Genomic DNA, 25,400 nt, shown 5'->3' on the forward strand with positions numbered 1-25,400 from the left:
CTCCCGATCCCCCCCTCTCTCTCTCTCCTGAGCTCCAACTCCAGATCTCCCCCTCTCTCTTTCCCGAGCTCTCACTCTCTCCCAAGCCGATCAACGTGCCAAACCCGATCTCCATCTATCCCAAAGCCGGTTTTCTTACTTGCTCAAAATTGAAATGGATGAAGCTCGATTTGGCACTGCTTAACGCGTTGATGGATAGATGGAGGCCGGAGACTAATACTTTCCATCTACGTGTCAGCGAGACAACTATTACTCTCCAAGATGTAGCAGTGATCCTAGGTCTCCGCATTGATGGCCCTTGTGTCACGGGGACTAATAGGCATGTTTGGCGAGACATATGTGATAATTTGTTAGGAATATCTCCGGAGTCCTTGCCTGGAGGGTATATTAGATTGAAGTGGTTTAAGGAGAGTTTTGGAAACTCGTTGCCACAAGATGCACCTGAAGTGATGATCCAACAGCATGCGAGAGCATATATTATGCACATGATCGGGACACTTCTTTTTCCCGATTCAAGTAAACATAAAGTCCATTTGAGGTAAGTAAACATTAAGTATTGATTTTTGCTCACTATTCTTAGTATACATGACTAACGTATTTGAACTTGCGCTAGGTGGTTACCACTTATCGAAGACTTCGACGTGTGCGGGACATTATCCTGGGGTAGTGCTGTTTTAGCATACCTATATCGAGAAATGCCAAAGGTTGCTTTAATGCAAAATAAGGAGCTCAAGGGTTATTTAACATTGCTACAAGTTTGGGCATGGGAAAGATTGGTTTTGAAACCACGATTATGCGAGATCCGAGAGTTAGATGGACATATTCCACTAGGCTGCAGGTAAAAATCGTCAAATTGAATCTCATTTGTATTTAATTTTAAATTTAACATTTTGAACAAAAACGTTTCTTGCAGATGGAATGTCACAAAAGACTATGATGAGACCCCGGCTAGGCATTTAGATTTTTACAGAGGGGAGCTTGACCGGATGAAAATTTTTCAGGTATCGAATTTGAATTGAAGTACTCTATGATATCAATTTATTTCAAAGAGATATTAACATTTGGATTTTTTGCAGTTCGAGTGGCAGCCATACACCCCTCACCTACCTCGTCTACCGCTGATTTGTATGGAGGGACACGGCATATGGAGGGCCAGAGTTCCTCTCGTTTGTTTCGAGATTGTGGAGATGCACGTACCCGATCTCGTGTTTAGACAGTTTGGACTCGCGCAACATGCTCCACAATATGTCGAAAAAATAGAGAGAAAGGCGACTAAAGGTGGACATCAAATTGACTGGCAGCGCACGCATCAATCATTCATTGCCAGGTGGAATGATCGACATCAACATATTGCCAATCAGCTTTATCCTCCGATGGAAGAAGTTGATTACATTAAATGGTATTGGGGGATTACCAGACGTTGGATAATCACTCAAACTATGCCTTCAGTCGACGAAATTGAGATTCGCTCCCAACAATTCCGATATGTACCAAGAGGGGTAGATGAGAGACGATAGGTAAGTTAAATTGTCAAAATTATCATAGAATGTCAATCTCTTCTTAGCTTATGGTTTCTAATATCAATATTTTTATGTAATTGTAGATAGATGCCATGGACGAGGTCGAGGGGATTGCAAATGAGGGCATAGCTACCGTCACAGGAGATTCAGTACATGTATCGATATTGCATCGGATTGTGACGAGAGTTCGTAGAGCTTTTCAACAAACTCATGAGGATCGGCATGAAGGTCGTGAGCAGGTGGATATTGACGATACTTCACGCACGACGATGAAGCCGGTCCGTCACAGCAAGCCGGTCCATCACAGCCCCACACACAACCGGAGAGCGAGCATATTCAAGCTCAAGTCGAAGGAGGACGCCGACGATCTCAACGAGTGCGAAGAGAGAGACAACGGGGGAGGGGTGGATTTTTTATTTGTTAGTTTTTCCACTAAGATATATATTGTCGTATGGATTTATTGACCTTGGATTTGTTTATCTTAAAATACATATTATCGTATGGGTCGACTTGAGACATATGGATTTGTTTAGCTTAGACTAATATAAATTATCGTATGGATTTGTGATGTGTATTTTTGTCGGATTTTGGATGTGATGTGTATTCCGTCGGATTTGTGTTGTGATGTTGTTGATTACGTCGGATTTGTGTGGTGATGTACTCTATGATGAGATTTGTGTTGTGATGTTGTAATTTTATAACTTTTATCATAGTATACAATGTAAATGGTATCTTTTTGGCGAAAATTTTGGTTGTAATCGATAAATCAGGCCCATGCATGTTTGGTGCATGTTGCCCCTCTGCCCAGCAAATCCACGGGACTAGTAGTCCCGTGGATTTGCTGGGCAGAGGGAAAGTGGCTCTACAAAACATACGGGACTAGTAGTTCTGTACGTTTTGTTAATGAACAGAAAATATATGGGACTACTAGTCCCGTATATTTTCTGAGTTCGCTAACCATTAAATTAGTTGTCTCAAAACATACAGGACTAGTAGTGCCGTATATTTTCTGAAGCCACTTTTTCAAAATCGACATCTTTTTGGCCTATTGGCCAAAAAGAGGTCTATTTTGCTAATTATTTAGCAAAGTGGTCTATTTTGCTATATATTTCATAAAAACGGTCTATTTTACAAAATTTCCCTTTTTCTAAAGAATCTTTTCTTAGTATTACTTGGACTGTAATTAGGAGGAACTAGTTAGCGCATTTTCTCACCAGCTATATGCACAAATAATTATTGCATATGACGATACAGTTTTAACTTTTATTTTCATTTCTTTTAATTTGATCTGTTTGTTAAACTGAACTTTAAACCTTGCTATTGCCAAGTGGTAAGCCAGAGATAACTTCGTTTTTTTTAAATTGATCTAATAGTAGAATGCAGACTCGTATAAAAAATAGTAGATTGCAGACTGTAGGCACTTTTTTCATCAAAAATAAAAAAAAATATGAAAAAAAGAAAACAAATCCCTTTAACACTTGTCATTTAGGAGGATCCTGACCTTGTTTTCAGAAAGATAAACGCAAATTTTTGAAAATTACATAATAAAAAATGAATTACCAAGTTTGAATGTTGAAACCTTATTCTCATATAGTATTTGGTCAAAATGACTGTCAGAAAATATGCTAGCCCATTTGCAGTCCACATATGTTCGTCACCATGGTTGTAGAAAATAACAAAATTTCCGGAATCAATAAATTCAAGTCGATGGGTAATAGCAGGAAAATATATATACCATTTCTCAAGGAAACTTGATTGCTAAAACAACAATAACTATTGTTCTTCTGTTTTAATTGCTTCCAATTGAAATCCATGGCTCCGTTTGGCAAAGGGTTAAGGAAGGGAGATTAAACAGAAGGATTAATATAGTTAGTTCATTTGATAATCGGAATGACTAGATAATTAATCCGTTCTATAAGTTTTATTGTAGCCCTTACGATCATTTTTATTGTTTGGAAATAACAAGGATTTTAACTATTTTCTTTATAATTATAGGGGTTTATATCGGAGTGTTGGTAAACCCCTCATTTCGAGAGGTTAACTCATTTTAACTGAGAGGTTAACTCATTTTAACTCCTCTAGAGGGGTTAGCTTAACTCTTCCGTATTTTTTACGTTTAGCAAATTATGAAGGGTTAACTCACTTTAAGCTTTCTATAGATTTTTTGTGTTTGGCAGGTTAAAAAAGGGTTAAGTCTCCTTAACCCCTCATTTAATCTTTGCCAAATGGCACCTCTAAGTTTAGCCCTCTGAGGCCACGCTTGGTAAGTGGGAATGGATGGGAATGAAACGCTCATTCCCACTTGTCATTCATACATACTATACAAAACACATTTTCGGAAGCTAGAATGTGTATTCTCACTTCTCCTTCATTCCCACTTTTTGTGGTAATAGACATTCACAATGATTTGGTCGAGAATGAGCATTCTCACTTAAATGAGAATAAAAACTTAATCTAAATACCAAATATATCATGTTTTTTACTAATTACCTACACTAAAAATAAAAATATATTTCATTACCACCTCATTCTGTAATTGCACTCAAACTTGAAAATGGAAATAAACATTTCATTCCCACACCCATTCTATTTCATTCATTGCTTCATTCCATTCTCACTTGATCTGATTCTCGCATACCAAACGAGCCAGTAGTTCATAAATCTTATTGTATAGTTAGTGTACTTACCAATCTCCGTTGTACCATTCTAAACTGCGCAACATTTTTGCCTACAACACATTATTAATTTTATAACAGTTTAATAGAAAATTTCTATCAAATTTATCTAGTCTATTTTATATAAAGAGTTGATAACTTGCATTCAAGAGGCAATAATATTTCAATTCATTCGTAAATACTCCTCCCATAATTTTTTATATCAATTCTTCTCTTAAGAAAAGAGCAAGTTGCATAATTCTGATTTCACTGACAACACGAATTTAAGTTTAAAAGCCAACACTTCCAGACTCTCAAAACTCAACGCTAATCCTTTTCTTTCAAACTTAAGACTATCCCCGTGATGCCTTGCTTGTTCTGCTCTCAAACGCTTTACCTGCTCTTGAATGCCAAAGATCTCTCCTCCATCATAACCACCAAGATTATTGCTATCTCAAGCGTTCAATCACTCTTCTTTCTCTTCGTCAGAGAAATCACGCACAGCTTAAAGCTAGCAAACTGAAGATCCTACTAAGCAATAATCAAGATGTTCAGAGCTGATAGAAGCTTCAGCTAATATTTTCTGGGCTAAGCTTGATTACTGTTATGACAAATTCCCCAGGATTAGCTAATATCAATCACACGAGAGCACGAAAAATATCAAGAATCACACGAACACAAATATATACGTAGTTCGGTTTATAGCCTACGTCCACGGGTGAAGGAGGAAAAAATTTTACTAAATTGTGAGGAATACAAAGTGGATCTCTCAATCTCTCAACCCTAAATAATACCCCCAAAAACCTAATATAATTCTCAACTAAAGGAACAAAAGAGAAGAATATCAAATAGGCTTCACAAAAAAACTCCCTCTTCTTAATTGGTGCTCTAAAGATTGATGATTAAAATTGGCTTGAAAGACTGTTCTTATATAGCCTTGAAGATCACAACTCCTTGCTGTCTAAGCACTAAAAGTTCTAATAGGAATAGAAGTCCACATGTCATAGAACCCAACAATATTCCAAGTAGGAATAAACCTCTAATATGATTGGTTGTGCAAAATCTAATGTAAGTAGACTCTTGATCAAAACAAACCAACCTAAAAAAAACTCCCAAAACAATATGGATTTGAGTATTTGAGGCAACCTATAACAATTATTGTACCTTAACATGACAATGAGAAACCTCTTATTCTCTAATGTTGATGAGTTCAGTTTAACGTACGAGTAACAAGCTTCACTGGTGGATCTTCAATTTCTAGGACCTTCAACCGCTTGGTAATGTGTATAGCTTCGTCAAATAATATTGTCAGTCAAAATCACCGTAATAAAGAAACCGTACTGTTCAATCACGATGGGAAAACTTTTTTGCCCCAATTATCTCTTATTTATGTTAGAATAAAGGGAAAGCATTTTTGAAACTAGAAGTTCAAGAGTCTAAACTTGATGATAGAGTTGTTTTATGTCCTACAACGATGAACTTAAAGCAAAATCTGTTCTACTCTTGTACAAGAATCTCAAAATTGAAGTGTTTTCCGGAACAACAATGATATACACCACTCAGCATTGTTTTAAAAAACCTCCGCCTAGTCCGCTTAGGCGTACGCCTAGACCTAGGCGGTACCTAGGCCGCCTAACTAGCGCCTAGCGCCTAGGCGGTATTTAGGCTGCCCACCTAGATTTTACGAGCGTTTAGGGAGCATTGTCTGCTTACGTAGATTGCACCATGTAGGCCTTGATTGCGATTTTATGTGTCATAGCCTACACGTCCTCCAAACTCCATTAACCTCCAAATATGAACATCTCCACTACCTCCTTCGACCTTCAGCAAAACCTCATCGATCACCACTTAAATGAAGAAAAAAAAAACGCCCAGAAACCGCTTAGGCGTCCGCCTAGGCGACTAAGCGTTGGGTGCCAAGTTCGACGCCTAGAAGCGCCTAGCGTTTAATGTAACATTGCCACTCAGGCACTACAAACTCATTTCAATAACACTTCGAATGACAACATCCTCAGTCTAGCACAAGATCAAGGCTTACAGCACTAGTAGAATAGTCAAAGCTTTGATGCGCGGACTTATCATGTCATCGTTGCTATTGTTGGAGAGATCCTCATATATTCCTCCGATGGATTGGAATCCTCTACTCATCAATAGTGACTCCTAACATTTGCTAATGCATCTCCACCTTTTATTTTGTGGATAAGCACAAAATAAAAGATGGTCCCACAAAATAAAAGGTGGAAATGCATTAGCAAATATTAGGAGCCACTATTGATGAGTAGAGGATCCAAATCTATATATATATATATATATATGAAAAAAGAAACCTAACTCAACCCTTAAAAAGACAATATAGCAAGGCAATACCAAACATTTGAATTTTAATCCTCAATTATTTTTATATGGATGGAGAGAGATAGAACTGTATATTTGCGAAAGGCATCAACATAAAACGGGAACAAGGAAGGATATGGTTCAAGTCAAGTTAATGAGACTACATGTGAACAATGTATATCACAATTATGATTTCATAAATAGGACCATGTTATCGTGCCTTCCTACACCACATAAATTTTAAATTTCAAGAGATGGCTTCTTCCGTATTTACCTTCCACAAAGTAAACTGCTATGGAACCTTGAAGGGTGATCTTTTTCTCCAATATATGAAATCATATGAATCCAGAATTGAACAATTGTGCAAAAAGCTACAAATTGAATGGAATAAATATTTGATATAAAACAGAATATTTACCTCAATGAAAAGTTCTCAATTTCTTTGAATTTCAGATACAAGAGATAAATCAGCATAACAGATAAGAAGCTTGCAATTTGAAGGGACATACATTCTCAAGCTTCCCTTATAACAAGAGTACTCAAAGCCACGACTAAACTGACCTTAAAATTCTTTGGTCATGCTAAAGAATTATATGAAGATGATGAAATTCTGACTGCAATTCCTGCATAGAAAAAGTGTGGAAAAAGTTGAACTATTTTTGTCGCTATATAAACATAATAAACAAGTTTTCTAGTATTCATAATAAGCAAGTGTGGAAAAAGTTGTTGCTTTTAATTGGTGTTGCATGTATTGCAACCCCTGGTCAACAAAAAGAATTCTCTTCATCTTCTTGTTTTAGTTATGCATTCATGTGAACTGTAGACATATAGTTTTGTTTGTCAAGTACTTCCTTCAATATCATTCAAAAAATTCAAAAGCATTGAATAGTAAAGGAATTAATGGTTAATGGGTTATTCTTTACTTCGAAACTTTGGGTCCTATAAAGACTAGTCATTGTAGGAAAGAAATTTTGTGAGAATTGGTAATTATAACTTGGTTAGCAGAGAATTATAATCACTTAAATAAGTAAGGAAACAACCATTGATTAATTAGGATAGTAACCTGCCATTGATTCTCTTCTTATTTTATTATTATTTTTTATTTTTAGGTAATGGATACTTGTCATCCGCACCCCTCAAGAAAGTTTTCTGGATACACCACAGACTTAGAGCACTTCTTTTTTAACACAAAACTTAGGGAGCCAACCAAGTATGGAATTAGCCATATGTATTATCTCTATTTATTTCATGAGGTTTTGTCTAAACTCATGACAAAGGGAAACACCTCATATGTTCCATAGTCTTGTTCCAAAAATAATTTATCTTCTGCTTATGGTAGAAACTACTACTGATGTCGAGTTGACAACCATGCATAACAGAGATATTTTATGTCTAATAGAACAACCTCTTTAAGGTGCAACTTCACTCTACAGTCTCATTTTGCAAATTAATGTATCATAATGGTGATTTCTCCCCAGCTGCCCTGTATTTTGTGTGATGCTGAGGCAGTACATGACTGACAACATCCAAAATTAATACGACAAAGTTAAAGATGCTCTCAGAAATCTCAGTGGTAGAACTCCCAGGATCTCAACTCGTCCCGTAGATAATCCTCAAAGTTTGTACCATGACCAAAGAGCCAATGCCAGCAGAAGTTTAGTCTGAAACTAGAGCAATACTTAAAACCCCACAAAGTTCAAGGTGGTTTTGTGAAAATAACCCAAGAGTAAAAGGATGCTCCCCAAAGTCCCAAGTGTATACCAGTATGAACATTTTTCCAACTTCCAAGTATTTACATTTGAATACACGAGCAACAAGAAATATGACTAAACAATAACAGTTATTAGCTGTCAACCAGTTGAGCACAGTGATGTGAGCCTATGTTGCGTGGAAACGGATACAGTACAAGTATCTGTATGCGTATCGGTACCGGATGTGGAAAATTTGTGAAAAGTAGGGTATGGGGACACAACTATAAAGATATTGCTATACACATATATATTATATATCAAAATTAACAATTTAATGAGATCAATATTTTTTTTCTCATGTTATTAGAATTAATATTCCTATAATAGTTTTTATGTTTCTTTTATTATGTCAATTATAAAGTGTAAAGCCGCTTGTTTTTGAACTAGACACCCAAATGGCCAATTAAAATCATAGTTCGGAACCAACTGAGTTTCAAGAAGTGGATGTGATGTGTAGTATATATGGTGTGACAAGTGTTTTAAATTAATATATGTACTGTTAAAGTGAGTACATGCCCAAATAAATGTAAGCATATATGCAACGAGTGTCCACAGAGTTTGGGTATGGATACATATACGTGTCGGATAAGAGTACGACTTCAGATAGAAGTACCCAGGTGACATAGATGCGAGCATAGAACATTAAAGCTAGCTACCTCATGAAGTTCACATTCTTGAGAAATATGGCATCACTCCATGACAGTTTAAGGACTTTTCTTATATGACGAGAATTTAAAAGGAGGCATATTTATGATACTTACTAGCCCTTTTTTATGAAGTCATATAATAATCTTATATTTTCTGAGAATAAAGAAGGATTTTCAAGTTTAGTTTTTGCTTCAAAAGAAATAGCATCATGAAGGAAAAGCACACAAAATCGTTTCTCCAAATCAAAGCCAGGCATTGATAATTCAGATCCGGACACAAAAGAGAGGTAGGGCTTCCAATCACCTCAGCAGGTTAGATCATTTTATATTCAAGAATGAAATGATTTACTAGTTAAAATTATAAATTAAAAGAACAAAATCAGTTAACTGCCTCTATGGGAGATTAAATTCATGAACAATAATATTGTTAAAACGGTTTAAACTACCTCAGGATGCTAAATCAAGGTTTTCACGTATTGGTCAAGATTTGTATTGAAGAGCTCACACCTGCATAAAGGAAGAAGTAAAACAAAAAAGTTAAAATATAATAATGAACTCTATCTTTATAGGAAATAAACTTAAAAATAATGTGATGTGAAACACAAGACAGTTAAGATTGTTGTAACAACTACATTCCAACAAAAAACCCTGTTGATAAATTAGATTGTAATGAATTGGCATCAAGAAAATAATGGTAAGAAATATACATTTACCATGACTTCACACAAATGTATTTTAGCTAAAACCTTTAGACAATGAATGATGCATTTTTCTTAAAGTTGAGGATGCAATTAGTAAGAACTCATGAACATATGCAAATAATAATAAAAACTTCATCCTTACAAAAACCATATTAATTGCAGGAGTAGGATCAATGAGACTTAAGGCCCAAGCAATAACTAGAATTAATAAGCAGCATAAAAAAAGAGCAGCAACAGCGACGCTGGATAGGAGCTCCACTGAGATACTAAGCACTCAATTAACAGTTTAACAGTGTAAACTTCTACTTTTACATGTATTATTCAAAATGTAGGTCTCGCTTCCATGATTTACTAATACTTTTTTCATTTCAAACTTAGGCATATAAAATTTTAATCCAGATTGAAATTAGCAAGGTAAAGCATACATTAAGAATAGTGGCTATTCACGCTGTATTGAAGTTCAACATAACTGAGCCCCTTATAATGCCAAAGAAACACAAATCATGCATACATAACTAGATGTTTGTTAACTAACTTAGAAGATTGTAATCAGAAAGGAGGATGGAAGGGCTTATCGATAACAAATCAAGATGACTTTGTATAAGATCGCGTAATATAATAGATAAAGAACTTGCATAGAGCCAGATAGGGAAGAGTTAATCAAGAATATACTAAATGGCATAGCTATCGATGTTATAGACCAGGTACTACTAGATAGATCCCAATTTAGAAGTAAGAAATGAGTAACTTGATGAAGTGGTACCAAAAAGAAAATTCTTTCGTAACGTCTGTGAAGCGAACAATACCATGACACATCAAGCATGCACTGTACATCACTGAAGTTTCAGTATGAACATTTTCTAAGGAATTCAGCCATGAGGAAGAACTCTCCACCACAGATTAACTGAATCCTTCTTTGACAATTCTGTTAATGCCAACGTTCCCAATCTTTCTTAAGATCACTATAGACTAGCACCTGTTAGGGTACTAATAGATTTCTAGTGAGGTGTAACAAATAAACAGTAGGAAAGTCAGTTAAAAGAAAACGTGTTCGTTCAGGTTCCATAAATTTGTCTCATCAATAACCATCAACTAAGTAGACAGAAAAGTCTCATTACAATTGATGAAGATCAATATTAAAACATATAGAAATATGTTCCAAGAGGAGCACAACATCAGAAATGATGAGTGCTATAAAAAGCATGAAGACTTTCAAATGTGTAATGATACATATAGAGAGTAACTAGACAGATGTCCAAGACAAAGAACAAACGGCCAACAAGAAATATGAAATAATATGGGTTTTGTGCACCAGAACCTTTTTAGCTTTAGGTAAAAAAGAACAAAAGAGAAAAGACCTTGTGAAAGTCGCTGGCATTGCACCAAACCTCCGAAGTTTTGGTGAGAGTTGAGGGTTATAGTTTTATAGTATAATAAGTTAATAACATGCCCCCGGCCGTTGACCACCCTTTTAAGGACTAAAACCTGGACTCACGTAGAGGTATCAGTTTTTCAATCTACTTTAGATTCACGACCAATAGGGAGTGAACCTGGGTTGCTCTGCTGCCATGTGAAAAGTCCTTGCCACTACACCAAAACTTTGAAGTTTTGATGAGAGTTGACGACTCTAGTTTTATACTCTAACAAACTGATCCTTATACTTTCCTATAGTGTCATTCCCTATAAACCTTCTAATAAACATAAATAGGGGTCAATAGGCTTTTGCTTGGTCAGATTTAAGCTTGGCTTTGCCTTTTGATTTTTTATTTGACTGCTCAACATCCAGGGGAAATTTTATTATACTAACGACTCTGAGCCTTTAAGCTTCGCATGCTTTTCTTTCCACTTTTAATGGTTCTAGTCATTTATAGTTACAATCTCCTTAATTGCGTATTTGACTGTGTATCTTGTGCTTACTAGTTTTTTGGGATAAGACCTAAAGCAATGAGTCCATGCATAGGGCAAAAACTTTATTTTTATAGGTAAATATTATGAACTAAAATGCATAGTTATACAGATACCTATCTACCTTGTCAGCAAACTGATTTAAGAAGTCACCAACAAACTACCAACAAAATTGTTGGCTTTCTCAACCTTCAATAAATATATACATACCCTATGATTATGAAACTTCCATATGTAGAGGCCGGAAATCTTAGGTACTTAAGTCTTCATCATTCTTTTTCTTCTACTGATTGGACCATCTAAGAGTCATTGGATATAATCCTTCCACTCCTCCTTGCTTGGGAATAAATCCAACTTTGATGTCAACCATATTAATCTCCTAGAAGACTTTCACTAAAAGATCATGTTGAACTTGCACCACTATGGGACTAATACAGTCTTCGACAGGATAAAGTGACAATATCATGTTGAACTAGCAGTCAAGACTTTTGCCTATTAAATTGGTAGATGAACTTAATGCTCTGAAAAGAATAGGGTATGCTCATCTACCTACCAACAGGTTTTCTAAGTTTTGCAGAAAGACTGTTCTTGCCAGTTTCATTGCCACTGAATACAATATTCACCAAACCTAGCCGTGTAATTTCTGCAACACTAGTTGCCAGCAAACGCATCCTTGCCCCTTCATATGCTGATATCTGGATATTAAAAACATCTCAGTTTTTTATGGTATAAAATTTAGTTCCCAATTGACAATATAAGGTTGCCTTAAACATCAAGCTAAAAAAACTTGGATTACTCAAAGGTGGTCCAAGTCCATAGCAAGGTTACAAAAAGCGCTAGACGACCTAGGAAAGTAACCCGGCACCTAAAACCTACGCGGGACCTAGGAGTTTTCCTATTTTTTAATTACAATCAATGTTATCGGAAATGCTAGGCATCGCTTGGTGTGTGTTAAAGTTTGGAGAGAAAAGAGATCATTGGAGAGTTATCCCCTCATTCTATACTTTATTTATAGAGATGGATTAGTTACAAGTTAGTCTCACAAGCAATGTGGGACTAAACTAATAATTAGTTACAAGTTAGTCTCACAAGCAATGTGGGACTAAACTAATACTCTCTTCTTCTAACACTCCCCCTCAAGCTGGAGCAGACTAAACTAATACTCTCTTCTTCTAACACTCCCCCTCAAGCTGGAGCATATATATCATGCATGCCCAGCTTGTCACAAATAAAATCAACCAGTGTTCGACCAAGTGGTTTTGTAAGAATGTCTGTCAACTGATCTACTATCGATACATGTTTTGCCGTGATGCTTTTATCCTCGAGCTTCTTGCGGACTATATGATAGTCGACTTCAATATGCTTGGATTTTTTGATGAAACACGGGATTCTCAGCAATGTGAATTGTTGCTTTATTGTCTCCATATAGATCCATAGGACATTCTGGAGGGAGACCAATTTCTGTCAATAGGTCTCTGATCCAAATCATCTCCAGTGTCACATTTGTCATAGCTCTGTATTCTGAGTATGCACTGGATCGAGATACAACACTTTGTTTTTTACTTTTTCACTACACTAGATTTCCTCCGAGAAAGACACAATATCTAGTAGTTGATCTCCTATCAAAAGGACATCCAGCCTAATCTGCATCAGAGAAGCCTGCAACTCTGGTATGTCATTGATCTGAGTAGAGAATTCCTCGTCCTGAAACCTTCTTCAAGTACCTCAAAATTCTCATTATTGCATCCAAGTGAGTAGTTCTTGATGCGGACAAGAACCGACTCGCAACACTGACTGTGAATGCGATGTCAAATCTAGTCACCGTCAAATAATTCAGTTTTCCTACCGATCTTCTAAACTATCAAATATCCTCAAGAAGCTCCCCCTAATCTGATAGTAGTTTTGAGTTCACATCCATTGGAGAATCACTGCTTCTGCATCCTAACATCCCAGTTTCTAAAAGCATATCCAGGACGTACGTTCTTTGTGACAGAAGAATATCCTTCGTTGACTTTGCAACTTCAATGCCTAGGAAGTATTTTAGGGAACCAAGATCTTTGGTTTGGAAATGTGTCTGTAAATGCTTCTTTAGGTTGTCAATACCAGAAGCATCATCCCCTGTAATTACAATGTCATCCACACAGATAACAAGCATTCGTTTCTCATTCTGAAATCGCCAGAAGACAGAGTGATCTTTCTGTGCACGACAGAGCCTAAATTCCTGAATAACCGATGTAAAACATCCAAACCAGACTCTCGGAGATTGCTTCAGAGCATAAAATGATTTTTTCAGCCTACACACCTTCGCATTTTCCCCCTGAGCAACAAAACCTGGTGGTTGCTCCATGTAAACCTCCTCATCTAGAATACCATTAAAAAATACATTCTTGATGTCCAACTGATGAAGCGACCAGTGATTTGTCGCTACTAATGAGATAAATATCCGAACAGATGTTATTTTTACCACTGTAGAGAAGGTATCTAAGTAATCTAAGTCATACACCTGCGAATAGCCTTTAGCAACCAATCGGACATTCAGGCGTGTCAAAGTTCCATCAGGATTCAATTTGACAGTGTACACCCACGTGCAACCAACGGACCGCTTTTTTGGTGGAAGTGAGACCAAATCCCAAGTCTTATTTTTGTCACAAGGCCCTCATTTCGTCTTGCATAACTTAGTTCCAACCTGGAATAGACAGGATTTCTGACACATTCTTAGGAACCAAATATGAGTCAAAGAAAGTAACAAAACATCGAAAGGTGGAGGAGAGACGATCATAAGAGACAAAGTTAAAAATAGGATGTTGAGTACAAGTTTGTGTCCCTTTTCGAAGTGCAATAGGAAGGTCTTCCGCAGAAGAGGTAAATTTGCACTTACTAATTCTGTTTCTTCTGGTGGATGACGTGGTGTTGAGACCGACGTTGGCTTAGGAGCAGGAGCAGAGTGATGATGATAAACTTGAATTGGGTCGTTAAATTGAGCGGAATCTTTGTCAATAGCGCAAATAGTATTGCCAGTGAATGAACCACCACCGTTAACCAATGATTCTTGTAGGATTAAATAGCCATACTCATCCGATAATAATAGAGTTGGAGAACTAGAATAACCAGGTTTGCCTTCAAAGAATGTTACATCAGCAGATAACACAAAACGATTGAGTGATGGATAGAAACACTTATAACCTTTATGTTTTCGAGAGTAGCAAAGAAAAATATCTTTAATAGACCGAGATTTAATAGACCGAGAGTCAAACTTTTATTTGTTTGGACTATGATTATGAACAAAACACAAAGAGCCAAAAATTTTTGGAGGAAGCAAAAAAAGAGATCATCGTTGGGGTATAGAACTTTAAAAAAAAATTTATCTTGCAGAACAAAAGAGGACATTCGATTAATCAAGTAACATGTTGTTAGGATAGCTTCCCCCCAAAACTCTTTGGGAACGTGACGATGAAATAGAAAGGTTCAAACAATATCAAGGAGATGTCTATTTTTTTTATTCAGCAACTCCATTTTGTTGAGGAGTATAAACTGTAAACACAAGAAGACTGGTGAAGAATTCCATATTGTTTAAGGAAACTAGTGAAGTTGTCATCCAAATATTTTTTTGCATTATCAGATCGAAATTTTTTTATCAAAGCCTTGAATTGATTGACTATTTCAGAATAAAAGAGTTTAAATGTAGAAAAGACTTCAGACCTAGACTTGAGATTGACTATTTCAGAATAAAAGAGTTTAAATGTAGAAAAGACTTCAGACCTAGACTTGAGAAGATAAATCCAAGTAACACGAAGAATAAAAGAGTTTAAATGTAGAAAAGACTTCAGACCTAGACTTGAGAAGATAAATCCAAGTAACACGAAAGTGATCATCCACAAAACTAACAAAGTACTGAAATCCCAATTTTGAAGTTATTGGGCGTGGCCCCCAGACATCAGAATGAACTAGATCAAATGGCTTTGTAGCCCTCTTATTAATTCAATTAGGATAAGATACACGATGGTGTTTGCCAAATTGACACAACTCACTCTCTAAAAAGGAAAGAGATATGAACTGAAAATTTAGAAGCTTGAGAACAGAGAGAGAGGGATACCCTAGCTGATAATGGTATTATAGAGTTGATGAGTTTTCAATACAAGCTAAATGTTTGGTGCCCAAGTTCAGTTTATAATGGACGTTCTGCTCATGCCTTATCCAATCATTTTCCTCATGACCAGATCCTGAAAGACACAATGTGTGGGAAAGAATATCACAGTACAATTTAGTAATTTAGTAATCTTACTGACAGATAAAATGTTACAGGGAAAACTAGGAAGATAGAATACGGAGGAAAAAGGGAGACTAGGTGTAGGATTGGTGTTGCCGACACCCTGACTAGATGTACGTGAACCATCAGCTAATATAACTGAATTAGATGTAGGAGAGAAAGTGAACATGATACATTGATTCCCAGTCATATGATCAGTGACATCTGTATATATAATCCAAGTATAAGACGAAGACGATGTAAGTAAAGATAAAGAGGTACCTACACTTTTGAGAGTAGTGGATAAAGAGGAGGATGATGGTTGTGAACTTTGATACTGCTGAAATAATTAAAATTGCTAAAATTAATGCTGCAGCTCCGCATCCTGAAAGACTGATTGTAATTGACTTTTACTATCAGATGAGGTAAAGTTGTCATGAGCGGCCATGTAAGCACCCTTGGTCTTCTTCTTTTTCAATTCAGGACAATAATATTTTAGATGTCCTGATTGGTGACAGTCGTTAAATATCTTTACTAAGTCATCGTCATTAGTATGTCTGCCTTGAGATGGACATTCACGACCACCTCGTTGACCACCTCGGCCCATAGAACTACCAGTGTGGTAATCTCCTCTCCCTTCAAAGTTGTCTCTATCTTTTTCAGGATCACCAGTATGACCCCCTCGTCCATAAGGCTGCCAACTCTGAATGGCAAGCGCAGAACGATCCGTGATGCATGTAAGTGGTTGTGTAGGGACAGCGTTCTTCAAAAAGTGATAAGTCTCAGTCAGAGAACCAATGGCGAAACTCCCCATGATTTGTGATCGAGCAGAAAAGTAAATGGAATCTACGGTACCCAAATAGGTGAGCACCATAAATTTATTCCATTAGTATTACATCTGTTTTACATCCCCAGTAATAGGAAAAATCTAACGAAGTTCCTCAACCAGACGATTGAACTCATCATAATGATCATCCATGGGTTTACCATCTTGTTTCTTACGAAACAGCTCTCGAATAACTTCATATGCTCGATTAATATTACTGTTACCCCCATAGAGATCTTGTAAGAAACACCAAAGTTTCTTCACTGTCATAGAACGAAGAACTAAATCCTGAAGTTTAGGCTCCATAGTATTAAGAATCTGATGTAAGAGGACACTCATCTAATGTCCAAGACTCCTGTGTCAGAGTAGGAGGGTCCGTCAACAAATAATTATTTTTTTCTCGGCCTGCCACGTAGATTTCAATAACACGCTTTCACTGAAAATAGTTAATTTCATCAAGTTTTTGTTTAGTGATTTTACCAGAAAATATCTCTGAAACTTTCGTCTAGACTGTTAACTCAAAATTTTTGAGTTCCTCAGATCCGGTCGTCATGAAATAGACGAGTAGAGATCAAGACGATACTCTCCACAAATTGAACAGGTCCAAAAACCCAAAGGTTAACAATGCAAGAACCCGAAGGTTATCATACAAGAACCCGAATGTTAAAATGCAAGAGTCCGAAGGTTAACATGAAACCCGAATGTTAGAATTCAAAAACCCGAAATAATAAATTTTTTTAGAACAGTTCGCGGATCTAAGTCAGATCTGAAAACAAAGGAACATGACAACGGTGATAATCGATGGCGAGCGGGAGTTGTCAATGAAGATCGGATCGATGAAGTAGATATGGATCTGAAGTTTCCTCCGTGGACCACGGATTCAACAATTCGAGTCGAACGTGAAGGAAGTTTGACGTTGATGTTTCGATTATAGAAACAAGAACTGAAGTGAATATCTTAGCAAGGTAAGATAAACACTCTTCTCAAGATCAAATCCAAATTTGAACTCGAGAAAACACCGAGCAATGTAAGATATCCAAGTTGTCATGAAAGCAAGTGGCAACGAACAAAGCAAGTGGCGGCGGTGACGAACGAAGCAGGCAGCAACGAATTTGATCTTTGGTAGCTAAGATTTCGAAAGAGAGGAGGCGGCAGAGAGAGGAGAGGAGGCAGAGAGGGTTACAAGAGAGAGGAGAGGCGGCGGCTAGAGTTTAGGAATTTGGGTTAGGGTTAGAACAAGTGACGGCAGGAATTAGGGTTAGGGTTTAGGGTTTAGGAGGCTCTAATAACATATTAAAGTTTGGAGAAAAAAGAGATTATTGGAGAGTTATCCCCTCACTATATACTTTATTTATGGAGATGGATTAGTTACAATTTAGTCTCACAAGCAATGTGGGACTAAACTAATACGCTCTTCTTCTAACAGTGTGAAACTGACGTATAGTGCCTAGGCGCTAGGCCTAGAAGGATTTCGTTTTTATTAAGTGGTGGCAAAGAAGGTTTTGCTAAAAGTCGAATGAGTGGAAGGTGTTTATAGTCAGTGGAGGAGGCTAGAGTATAGACGAGGTTAGAGGACATAGCGGCAGCAACAGAGGAAATTAAATTACGACCAAGATCTAGTGGTACGGTCCATGTAAGTAGTCTCCGCTCCACTAGGCGGTGTCAAGACTGTAAAACCCCACAAATTTAAACACTATGTGATAAATAATATTTAATATGTTATGCAGTGATAAATAGCATATTTAATCTTTTTAAGTATGTCAAGAATTGATTAGAGAACAATTCGATGTATACATATAAGAGAATAGTATAAATCAGTGTAATCAGATTTTTAGTAGTCGACTAATACCCTTAGTAGTCGACTACTAAGAGCACGTAAGCAATATGCAGTTTCTGTGAGTTACAGTGTAATCGACTACTAAGGAGAGTAGTCGAGTATCACGGATTCCTAAACGTGCCCGGTTTTAGTTTTCGGGTTGGATTTACGTTGTGTTCGAACCCGGTTGATAACCCAACTATATAAACGTGTTTTAAACATAATTCCTGAGCTTTTCACATCAGTTTTCAGCCACCTCTTTCCCCTTAAACCCTAGATCCGAATTTGTGTTTTTCCTCGAGGCTTTTTGAGAAGCGACTTTGAGCGAAAGGCGAGATCGAGGGTCGTAGCTGAAGTGAGGAGTTGGTACAAAGTTCAGGAGATCAACACAGTGATAGGGGCAAGATCTCCTGCATCCAAACCCTACCCATAGTGTTAATCATGTGTTCATGAAGTAATAAGGTTGTTTTAATGCATAGATTTTCTGTTTAACATGATAAAAGGTAGATTTGTGATGCAAATCTTAATCTGATGTTGGACCTACGAGTTTTACTTGCTGGTATTAACAAAAACATGATTATGATCACTAGGTTATGTAGATCTTCATTTATATCTTGTCATCTATGCTTTAAATCATGCTTAAAACCCTAAAATTTTGTTATAAAGGGGATTACATATAGATCAAGATAATTTAGACCTTGGATCTGGGATGTTTGGTTCTGAAATCATGATTAAACGAAATTATATCAGTTCTAGACTAATATGCAAGCATGTTTCGGATGTTTGGTTCTGAAATCATGATTAAACGAAATTATATCAGTTCTAGACTAATATGCAAGCATGTTTCATGTTAACCTAATCGATAATTAGGGTTTACGAAATTATATCAGTTCTAGACTAATATGCAAGCATGTTTCATGTTAACCTAATCGATAATTAGGGTTTGTGTCAAATATTGGTTCAAATAAGGGGACTAAATTAAGTTGGTCAAATCAAGGGTTAAATAATCATGGTGATGATTCTTTTGTTTCGTATTTACTAGTTTTTATAATGTGTTAAAGTATGAAAATCGCACAACGTTTGCAAATGTGTTGTTGGTGCATGTTTCTGTGCAGGTTTTGACTTAGTAGTCGACTACTAAGTGAAGTAGTCGACTACTAAAGTCTGAAATGACTTAATAGAGATTGAGTCAATACAGAGTAGTCGACTAATGTTCTTATTAGTCGACTACAAATTTCTGAGTCGAGTATAACAGAGTCTGGTGGACTCAGTGTAGTCGACTATTAAGCTTAGTAGTCGACTACTAAGGTTGATTTTCTGTATTATGTTTCGTTCTGTTTTGAATTGCAACTATGGGCTTGAGTTACATGTTATAGACATAATCATAAATGAATAGTATTGTAATACATGTGGTATCTTCCTAGTGAGGGATTTTAATTAAGTATTATTTCGAATACACATTTCCTACAACGTTGTATCCGCACTAGAGTGCGCAGAGGTTAATAAACATATATTATGGTATCCGCACTAGAGTGTGCGTAGAGATTAGTAAACATATATTATGGTATCCGCACTCGAGTGTGCGCGGAGGTTTGTGAACCTACGTTGTTGTATCCGCATGAGTGTGCGCAGAGGTCGATGTACATGTGTTGTTGTATCCACACAAGTGTGCGCAGAGCTCGGTGTACCTATGTTTGTTGTATCTGTACGAGTGTGCGCAGAGGTCGATGTACCTATATTGTTGTATCCGCACGTGTGTGCAGAGGTAAAGGAACATATATCTTTGTTTCCGCATAGTTATACGCAGAATTTGAAATGGTTATTAGTGTCATGCACGAATGTACTATTAGATGAGAATTTCAGAAAAATGATGACTTTTATAACTTGATAGCCGAGTGTTTGGCAAACGCCAAATGAGACATGACTCATTGTTGAGATAATTAATGACCGAAAGATTATGTTATGCGAGTGCATGAGATACTTATGCTGACGTTGTTTATGAGGTTTTACTTTCCTGTATTTCTTACTTTCGGTTCTAGTTTGGGATTTATACTTAGTTATCTACTATTTGAGACATATGGTATATATATGAGGATTTTCTTATTTGGATTACTTCGCTCGACGTACTACGTCTCGTATTGTAGATGTCTAAATATAAATTCTATTAGATACGGGAAAAATAATTTAGATAGACTATGTTGATAGATAGAGTCTCCATTGCATATAGTAGCCCTTTCCCTGGGGGCGGATGGAGGTGATCTTGCTTTAGCGCTCTAACGTTTTCTCTTGTTGTTTTTTTATTTTTTATTTTCTTTTCAGGCAGTTCAGACCATCGGAGAGTCGCATGATGACGGAGCTTTTGCTAGTTGTCGTCTTATGAGCTAGTAGATGAGACTCAACAGTAGACAGACTTTATGATTAGTTATTAGAGTTTTCTCTTTATTTTGTTTTATTTTGTAGAGGCTATGAGCATTGGTACATTCTTAGTTGATCCATGTTGTGATACATTCATTTCATGATGACAGATGTATTTCAGACTTATTTATTGAGACATGATTTATTTATGAGACATTCTTACTTATATCATGTCAGTTGCAGTTATTTCCTTCTTTTACCTGTTTGTACCTGCACTATATTTTTGATTCCACTAGAGATATTACTGTGATTTGGTGAAACTTGTTGCACAGAGTGGGTGCATAGCAAGTTTGACATCTTTAGATTCACCTTAGACTGCAGCCATATGTGAAACCAGGGACGTTACAAGGACCTAGATGGACAGAGCCTAGTCAGCCTCGGTACCACCTAAGCCTAGATAGGCTAGGCGCAAGCTTTTTAAAACACCGGTCCGTCGTATCAAAATACGACTTCTAGTAACAAAAATATTTTAGGAAAAAATGCAAACAAGAACCTAAAATTTTTCTTGGTACCTATGCTTACCAAACGTAATTGTGCAATTCTTAGCGTACTAGACCGATTATCTTCACCTTACTCTTCCATAAGAAAGGCTTACTCAGACTTCAGAAGTTTCAAATAAGGCTTACTTGTTGTTGCTTATGTCATAAGATTAAGGTCCAGAACCCTCCCATCAAAGCATTCAGATCAACTATTCAATAATTATTCTATTGACAAATAACCAAATGAAAGGTTTGGTGATGCATAACGATATTAGACCTCGTGGATGTGTCAATAATATAGTGCTAAATCAATTATCTTACAAAGACCTTTAACTCAAGAAAGCATCAAGGCAAAAGGCCATGACATTGTTTTTTTTTCCTATGGAATATTGAAGAGTAGATACAATTTATCAGTGCTTACGGACATACTTGATTGGACTCCCGGGAATATAGAGGGGATTCTTGACAACATACTCCACATAAATGTTGTATATGTGCCTCAAGGAGTCCCGAAGGTCACTGATCTTCGGATGGGTAACAAGGATTATCTGCATTGAAAAAAAAATTAAGCACAAATTAGTGTACGAGGCTAAAGAAGGTAGCGGTCATCTTCAACTGTGACTGCATGCACATGCAAGCATCCAATGTAATCTAAGTGAAACTCCCTTTTGATACAAGGACAGCAATGAGATGTGATTGGACAGGGAAAAGATACGTCATTAACGAAGAAATTTAGTAGAGTAAGTGCATAGCATCATGGCATCATCGAAACTACTCTCTGAACATGCTGCTCCTCGAAATAATCCCCGATAAAGAACTAAGTCAAATCAAGTTATGTTCTTTATAGAGAATTTCCCATATACATAAATATTTAGTACTGTACTGCAGTTTAATGGATCCAAACTATAAAACCTGAATCTTTCAAAAGCAACCTACTATAACTTGATCATGTCTACGATATGATCTTTCCATCAGTCTACCCACAAGTTGCACATTTGGTCTCTTCTCAGAAGACTCTAATCCCACATTAGTTCAAGTAGGAAATTGAGGTAATTATCGACGAAATAACAATGCTACGTATTAAACAATTTTCCCAGCCTAAACGACCTGTAAGGCTAAAGTTGGCAATCTTGATCCCATTCTCTTATCATTTTCCTTCAAAACCATTTCCTCCCATGAATTCTAAACCAACATTTTTCACATAAACAAATTTCTTTCACCAGCTTTTCACAAAGATTTATCTACTACATTCCTCCATCTACCAATTTTTTCTCATGCACACTCATATTCACAATGTCTGTTGGGCGTTAACAATTTCAGGAAACGTTTTTAGAAATATATCAAAACTACTAAGCTCAATAAACTATAAAAATCATAAGAAATTCACTAACTTTGATCCCAGAGGGACTCTCCATGAAGCTCAGCTTATACGTGTTCGTCCGAAAACTGTGAAAGGAACACCCTTGCCCTGGCAACAGCGGCACTCCAAGATTCCCTTTATCCAAACTACATCGAAAACCAAAATTAATCCCCAAAACAAACCAAAAAAGAATCGAGATCAAAACCCTAGAATCCTAACCTTGTAGGGTCCATTTTCGCGGTGAAGGATCGAAGAGAGAAGAGGAGGCCGAACATGAGCTTCTGATCCTGCTGAGCGTCTAGGGTTCGAAGAGGGCGGTGCCACTCGTGGTAGAGGAGGCAGACGCCGTTGCGGTTGAAGATGTAGAGCATGTTGGCGTTGTTGCCGGAGAGGCCGGACGCCGTTCCCGGCGGCGCCGCCGGCGATGGGGTCGAGTCCACCGATCCGCTGAAGAATTGCATGGTGGGTTGGAGGTTGGTAGATCTCGACGGGACTTCGGGTTTGCGAGTGAGGGGCAATTAGAAGAGACAGCGAGCTGGGTCGGGCCACAGAAAAGAACAGGAAAGGCTTTTAGGTTGTTTCCTTGGTATCCTCGATATTGAGAAATGCAATTCCATATAAAAAAATACACGTTTTTAGTTTTCTAAACTTTTCTAAGAAACAGATTGTTTCATTTTGGTTCATACATAAAAAATAATGTGAAACCAATGTATTTACTTTACTTGTGTTTGGTTCGCATGTAAAAAAAAGAAAAAAAATTTGTTGATATGACATTTCCCACTTTTCTTGAGTTTGGTTGGTTTTGAAGTTTGTAGGGTGAAGTTTGTAGGGAAAAGTGTTTATGGTCACCATGATAAGATTACTCCCACTATATACAAATTTTTTTTTGCTCGTAATATGAGGTAATCTTAATCATATAAAAGTTCGAATGTTCCTGTTTGAGATTGAAAAAATCACACGAATCGTGTAATAACCTAATTATTCATAAATTTATGTAGTAAATGCCTGAATTACCCAAAAAATCTGCTGAAACCTATAAAAACATATAGACAACCTAAATAGCCATAAATATGTATATAACATAGCAAATCGTATCAAATCTGATAATTTATGCATGTTGATGAAATATATGTGCAAAAAATCATGCACAAATAGAACTTGAACAAAATAGCATCAACAAAACAGAACAAAACTGAACACAAACATGCTCCACAAGCCAACCACATGTCACAACCTGAACACAACCATGCTCACAACCAACCAAAAAATCCCCAACTTGTAGAATTAGAAAACCATTCCGCTACCTCATTGAAAGAGGTCATTGCCTCAACCACCTCCTTTGTGAAAGTTCCCCCCACTCCAGATGTTCCTATCAAAACAGTCGGCTTGATAGCATATGGACACAAGTTTCAGAGACTACCATAAGGAGCTATGTATTGTCATTCAATTATTATAGATGATACAGGATATGCACCTTAACAGCATCTAAGAGAGTTTTGACGGGTTCATGATCATGTGCCCAGTGTTTCTTGAAGTGTTGTAGTGACTCCTTGCGTGTGTTCACAATTAAGCCATGCATTAAAAAATGATAGAGAAATTCCAATAGATATGACATTAAAAACATGAATGGATTTCAGGAAGCAATCTTAATGCTCTTCTTTTTACCTTAGAATCTACAAGCCAAATCTTCTTGCGAGTCTCAGTCACTGGAGCATTTGTCTGCAACAACGGAAGGAAGCTAATCAATTAACACAAGAGATATAGATTAGAAAGCTAGTGCATATTTATCATAGACAAAGATCTGTCCAAAAGGAGGCTTATTTTGTTGAAGTACTTTGTATCATGCCATTTTACTTGGCTATTTTGTTTGAGTTACAAAATCCAACTTTATTAAGATAGCTGCATTTTTCATGCAAAAAAGCCAAAAATTGGCATACAATGCGCTCTCTCATAGTGGAATCTCTAAAAATATCATATAGTAAAACAAAGAAGACATGAAACTCATTCTCGTGAAATTTTGTGACAGACTATGACCTGATAGTATCACCATAGTTATAACTTATGAGTACATTAGAGATATGTCCACTGATAGAGCAGCTGAACGAAGAAAAGAAACTGATGAATAAAGAGGCCTATCTGATCATTGCAGGACATTAAAACATGAGATCCTGTTTCTGAACTTCTCCTATTAAACAAGAGAAATGACTAATATCAGCATATAAATGCAATTTGGTCTAATGCAAGAGATGATGATTTCGAGACTAATATCAAAATACTAACGATGTAAGGGACTCCACAACACAACCAGGCTCAGAATAGCATCAACAATATATGCTAACAAAACTGGCTGAGAACAAAAGAACAACACAACCAGGCTCCATAACACAACCAAGCTCCACAAATAAAAAAATACACAAATAGAACTTGAACAAAATAGCATCAACAAAACAAAACAGGACAAAACCTGAACACAACCAGACTCCACAAAACGACCACAAGTCACAACCTGAACACAACCACAACCAGGCTCACAATCCTGAGCATATAGGCATGAATCCCAACAAATGCCCACAAATGCTATATGAACTTCAATATGAAAAGTCATATGAAAAGCCCACAACTGCCATATGAACTTGTATAGGAAAAGAAATGTTTATGCATGATCCTTTAGTTAAAGAAATCTAGATGTAGATGCATACTTTCATATTCAGTTGTCATTTCATCCATTTTTTATACAAAATAAGTT

At 36.8% G+C, this 25,400-nt stretch overlaps 1 protein-coding gene across 2 annotated transcripts; it reads right to left on the minus strand.

Annotated features, from left to right (window-relative positions):
* LOC109845407 (trafficking protein particle complex subunit 1) lies at positions 6,868-23,193 on the minus strand. Of its 2 annotated transcripts, none has more exons than XM_020414662.1 (5): positions 22,874-23,193; positions 22,686-22,800; positions 21,716-21,842; positions 9,353-9,413; positions 6,868-7,131 (listed from the first exon to the last, which is right to left on the minus strand). In XM_020414662.1, the coding sequence occupies exons 1-4, from the start codon at positions 23,113-23,115 to the stop codon at positions 9,376-9,378; spliced, it is 522 nt and encodes a 173-aa protein (XP_020270251.1). In that variant the 5' UTR covers positions 23,116-23,193; the 3' UTR covers positions 6,868-7,131; positions 9,353-9,375. The 2 variants fall into 2 exon arrangements, with proteins under 2 accessions (XP_020270251.1, XP_020270250.1); XM_020414661.1 differs by having other exon boundaries at positions 21,724-21,842; positions 22,874-23,187.

The sequence above is a fragment of the Asparagus officinalis genome, chromosome 6 (assembly GCF_001876935.1).
Source record: "Asparagus officinalis chromosome 6, Aspof.V1, whole genome shotgun sequence".
Taxonomy (NCBI): Eukaryota; Viridiplantae; Streptophyta; class Magnoliopsida; order Asparagales; family Asparagaceae; genus Asparagus; species Asparagus officinalis.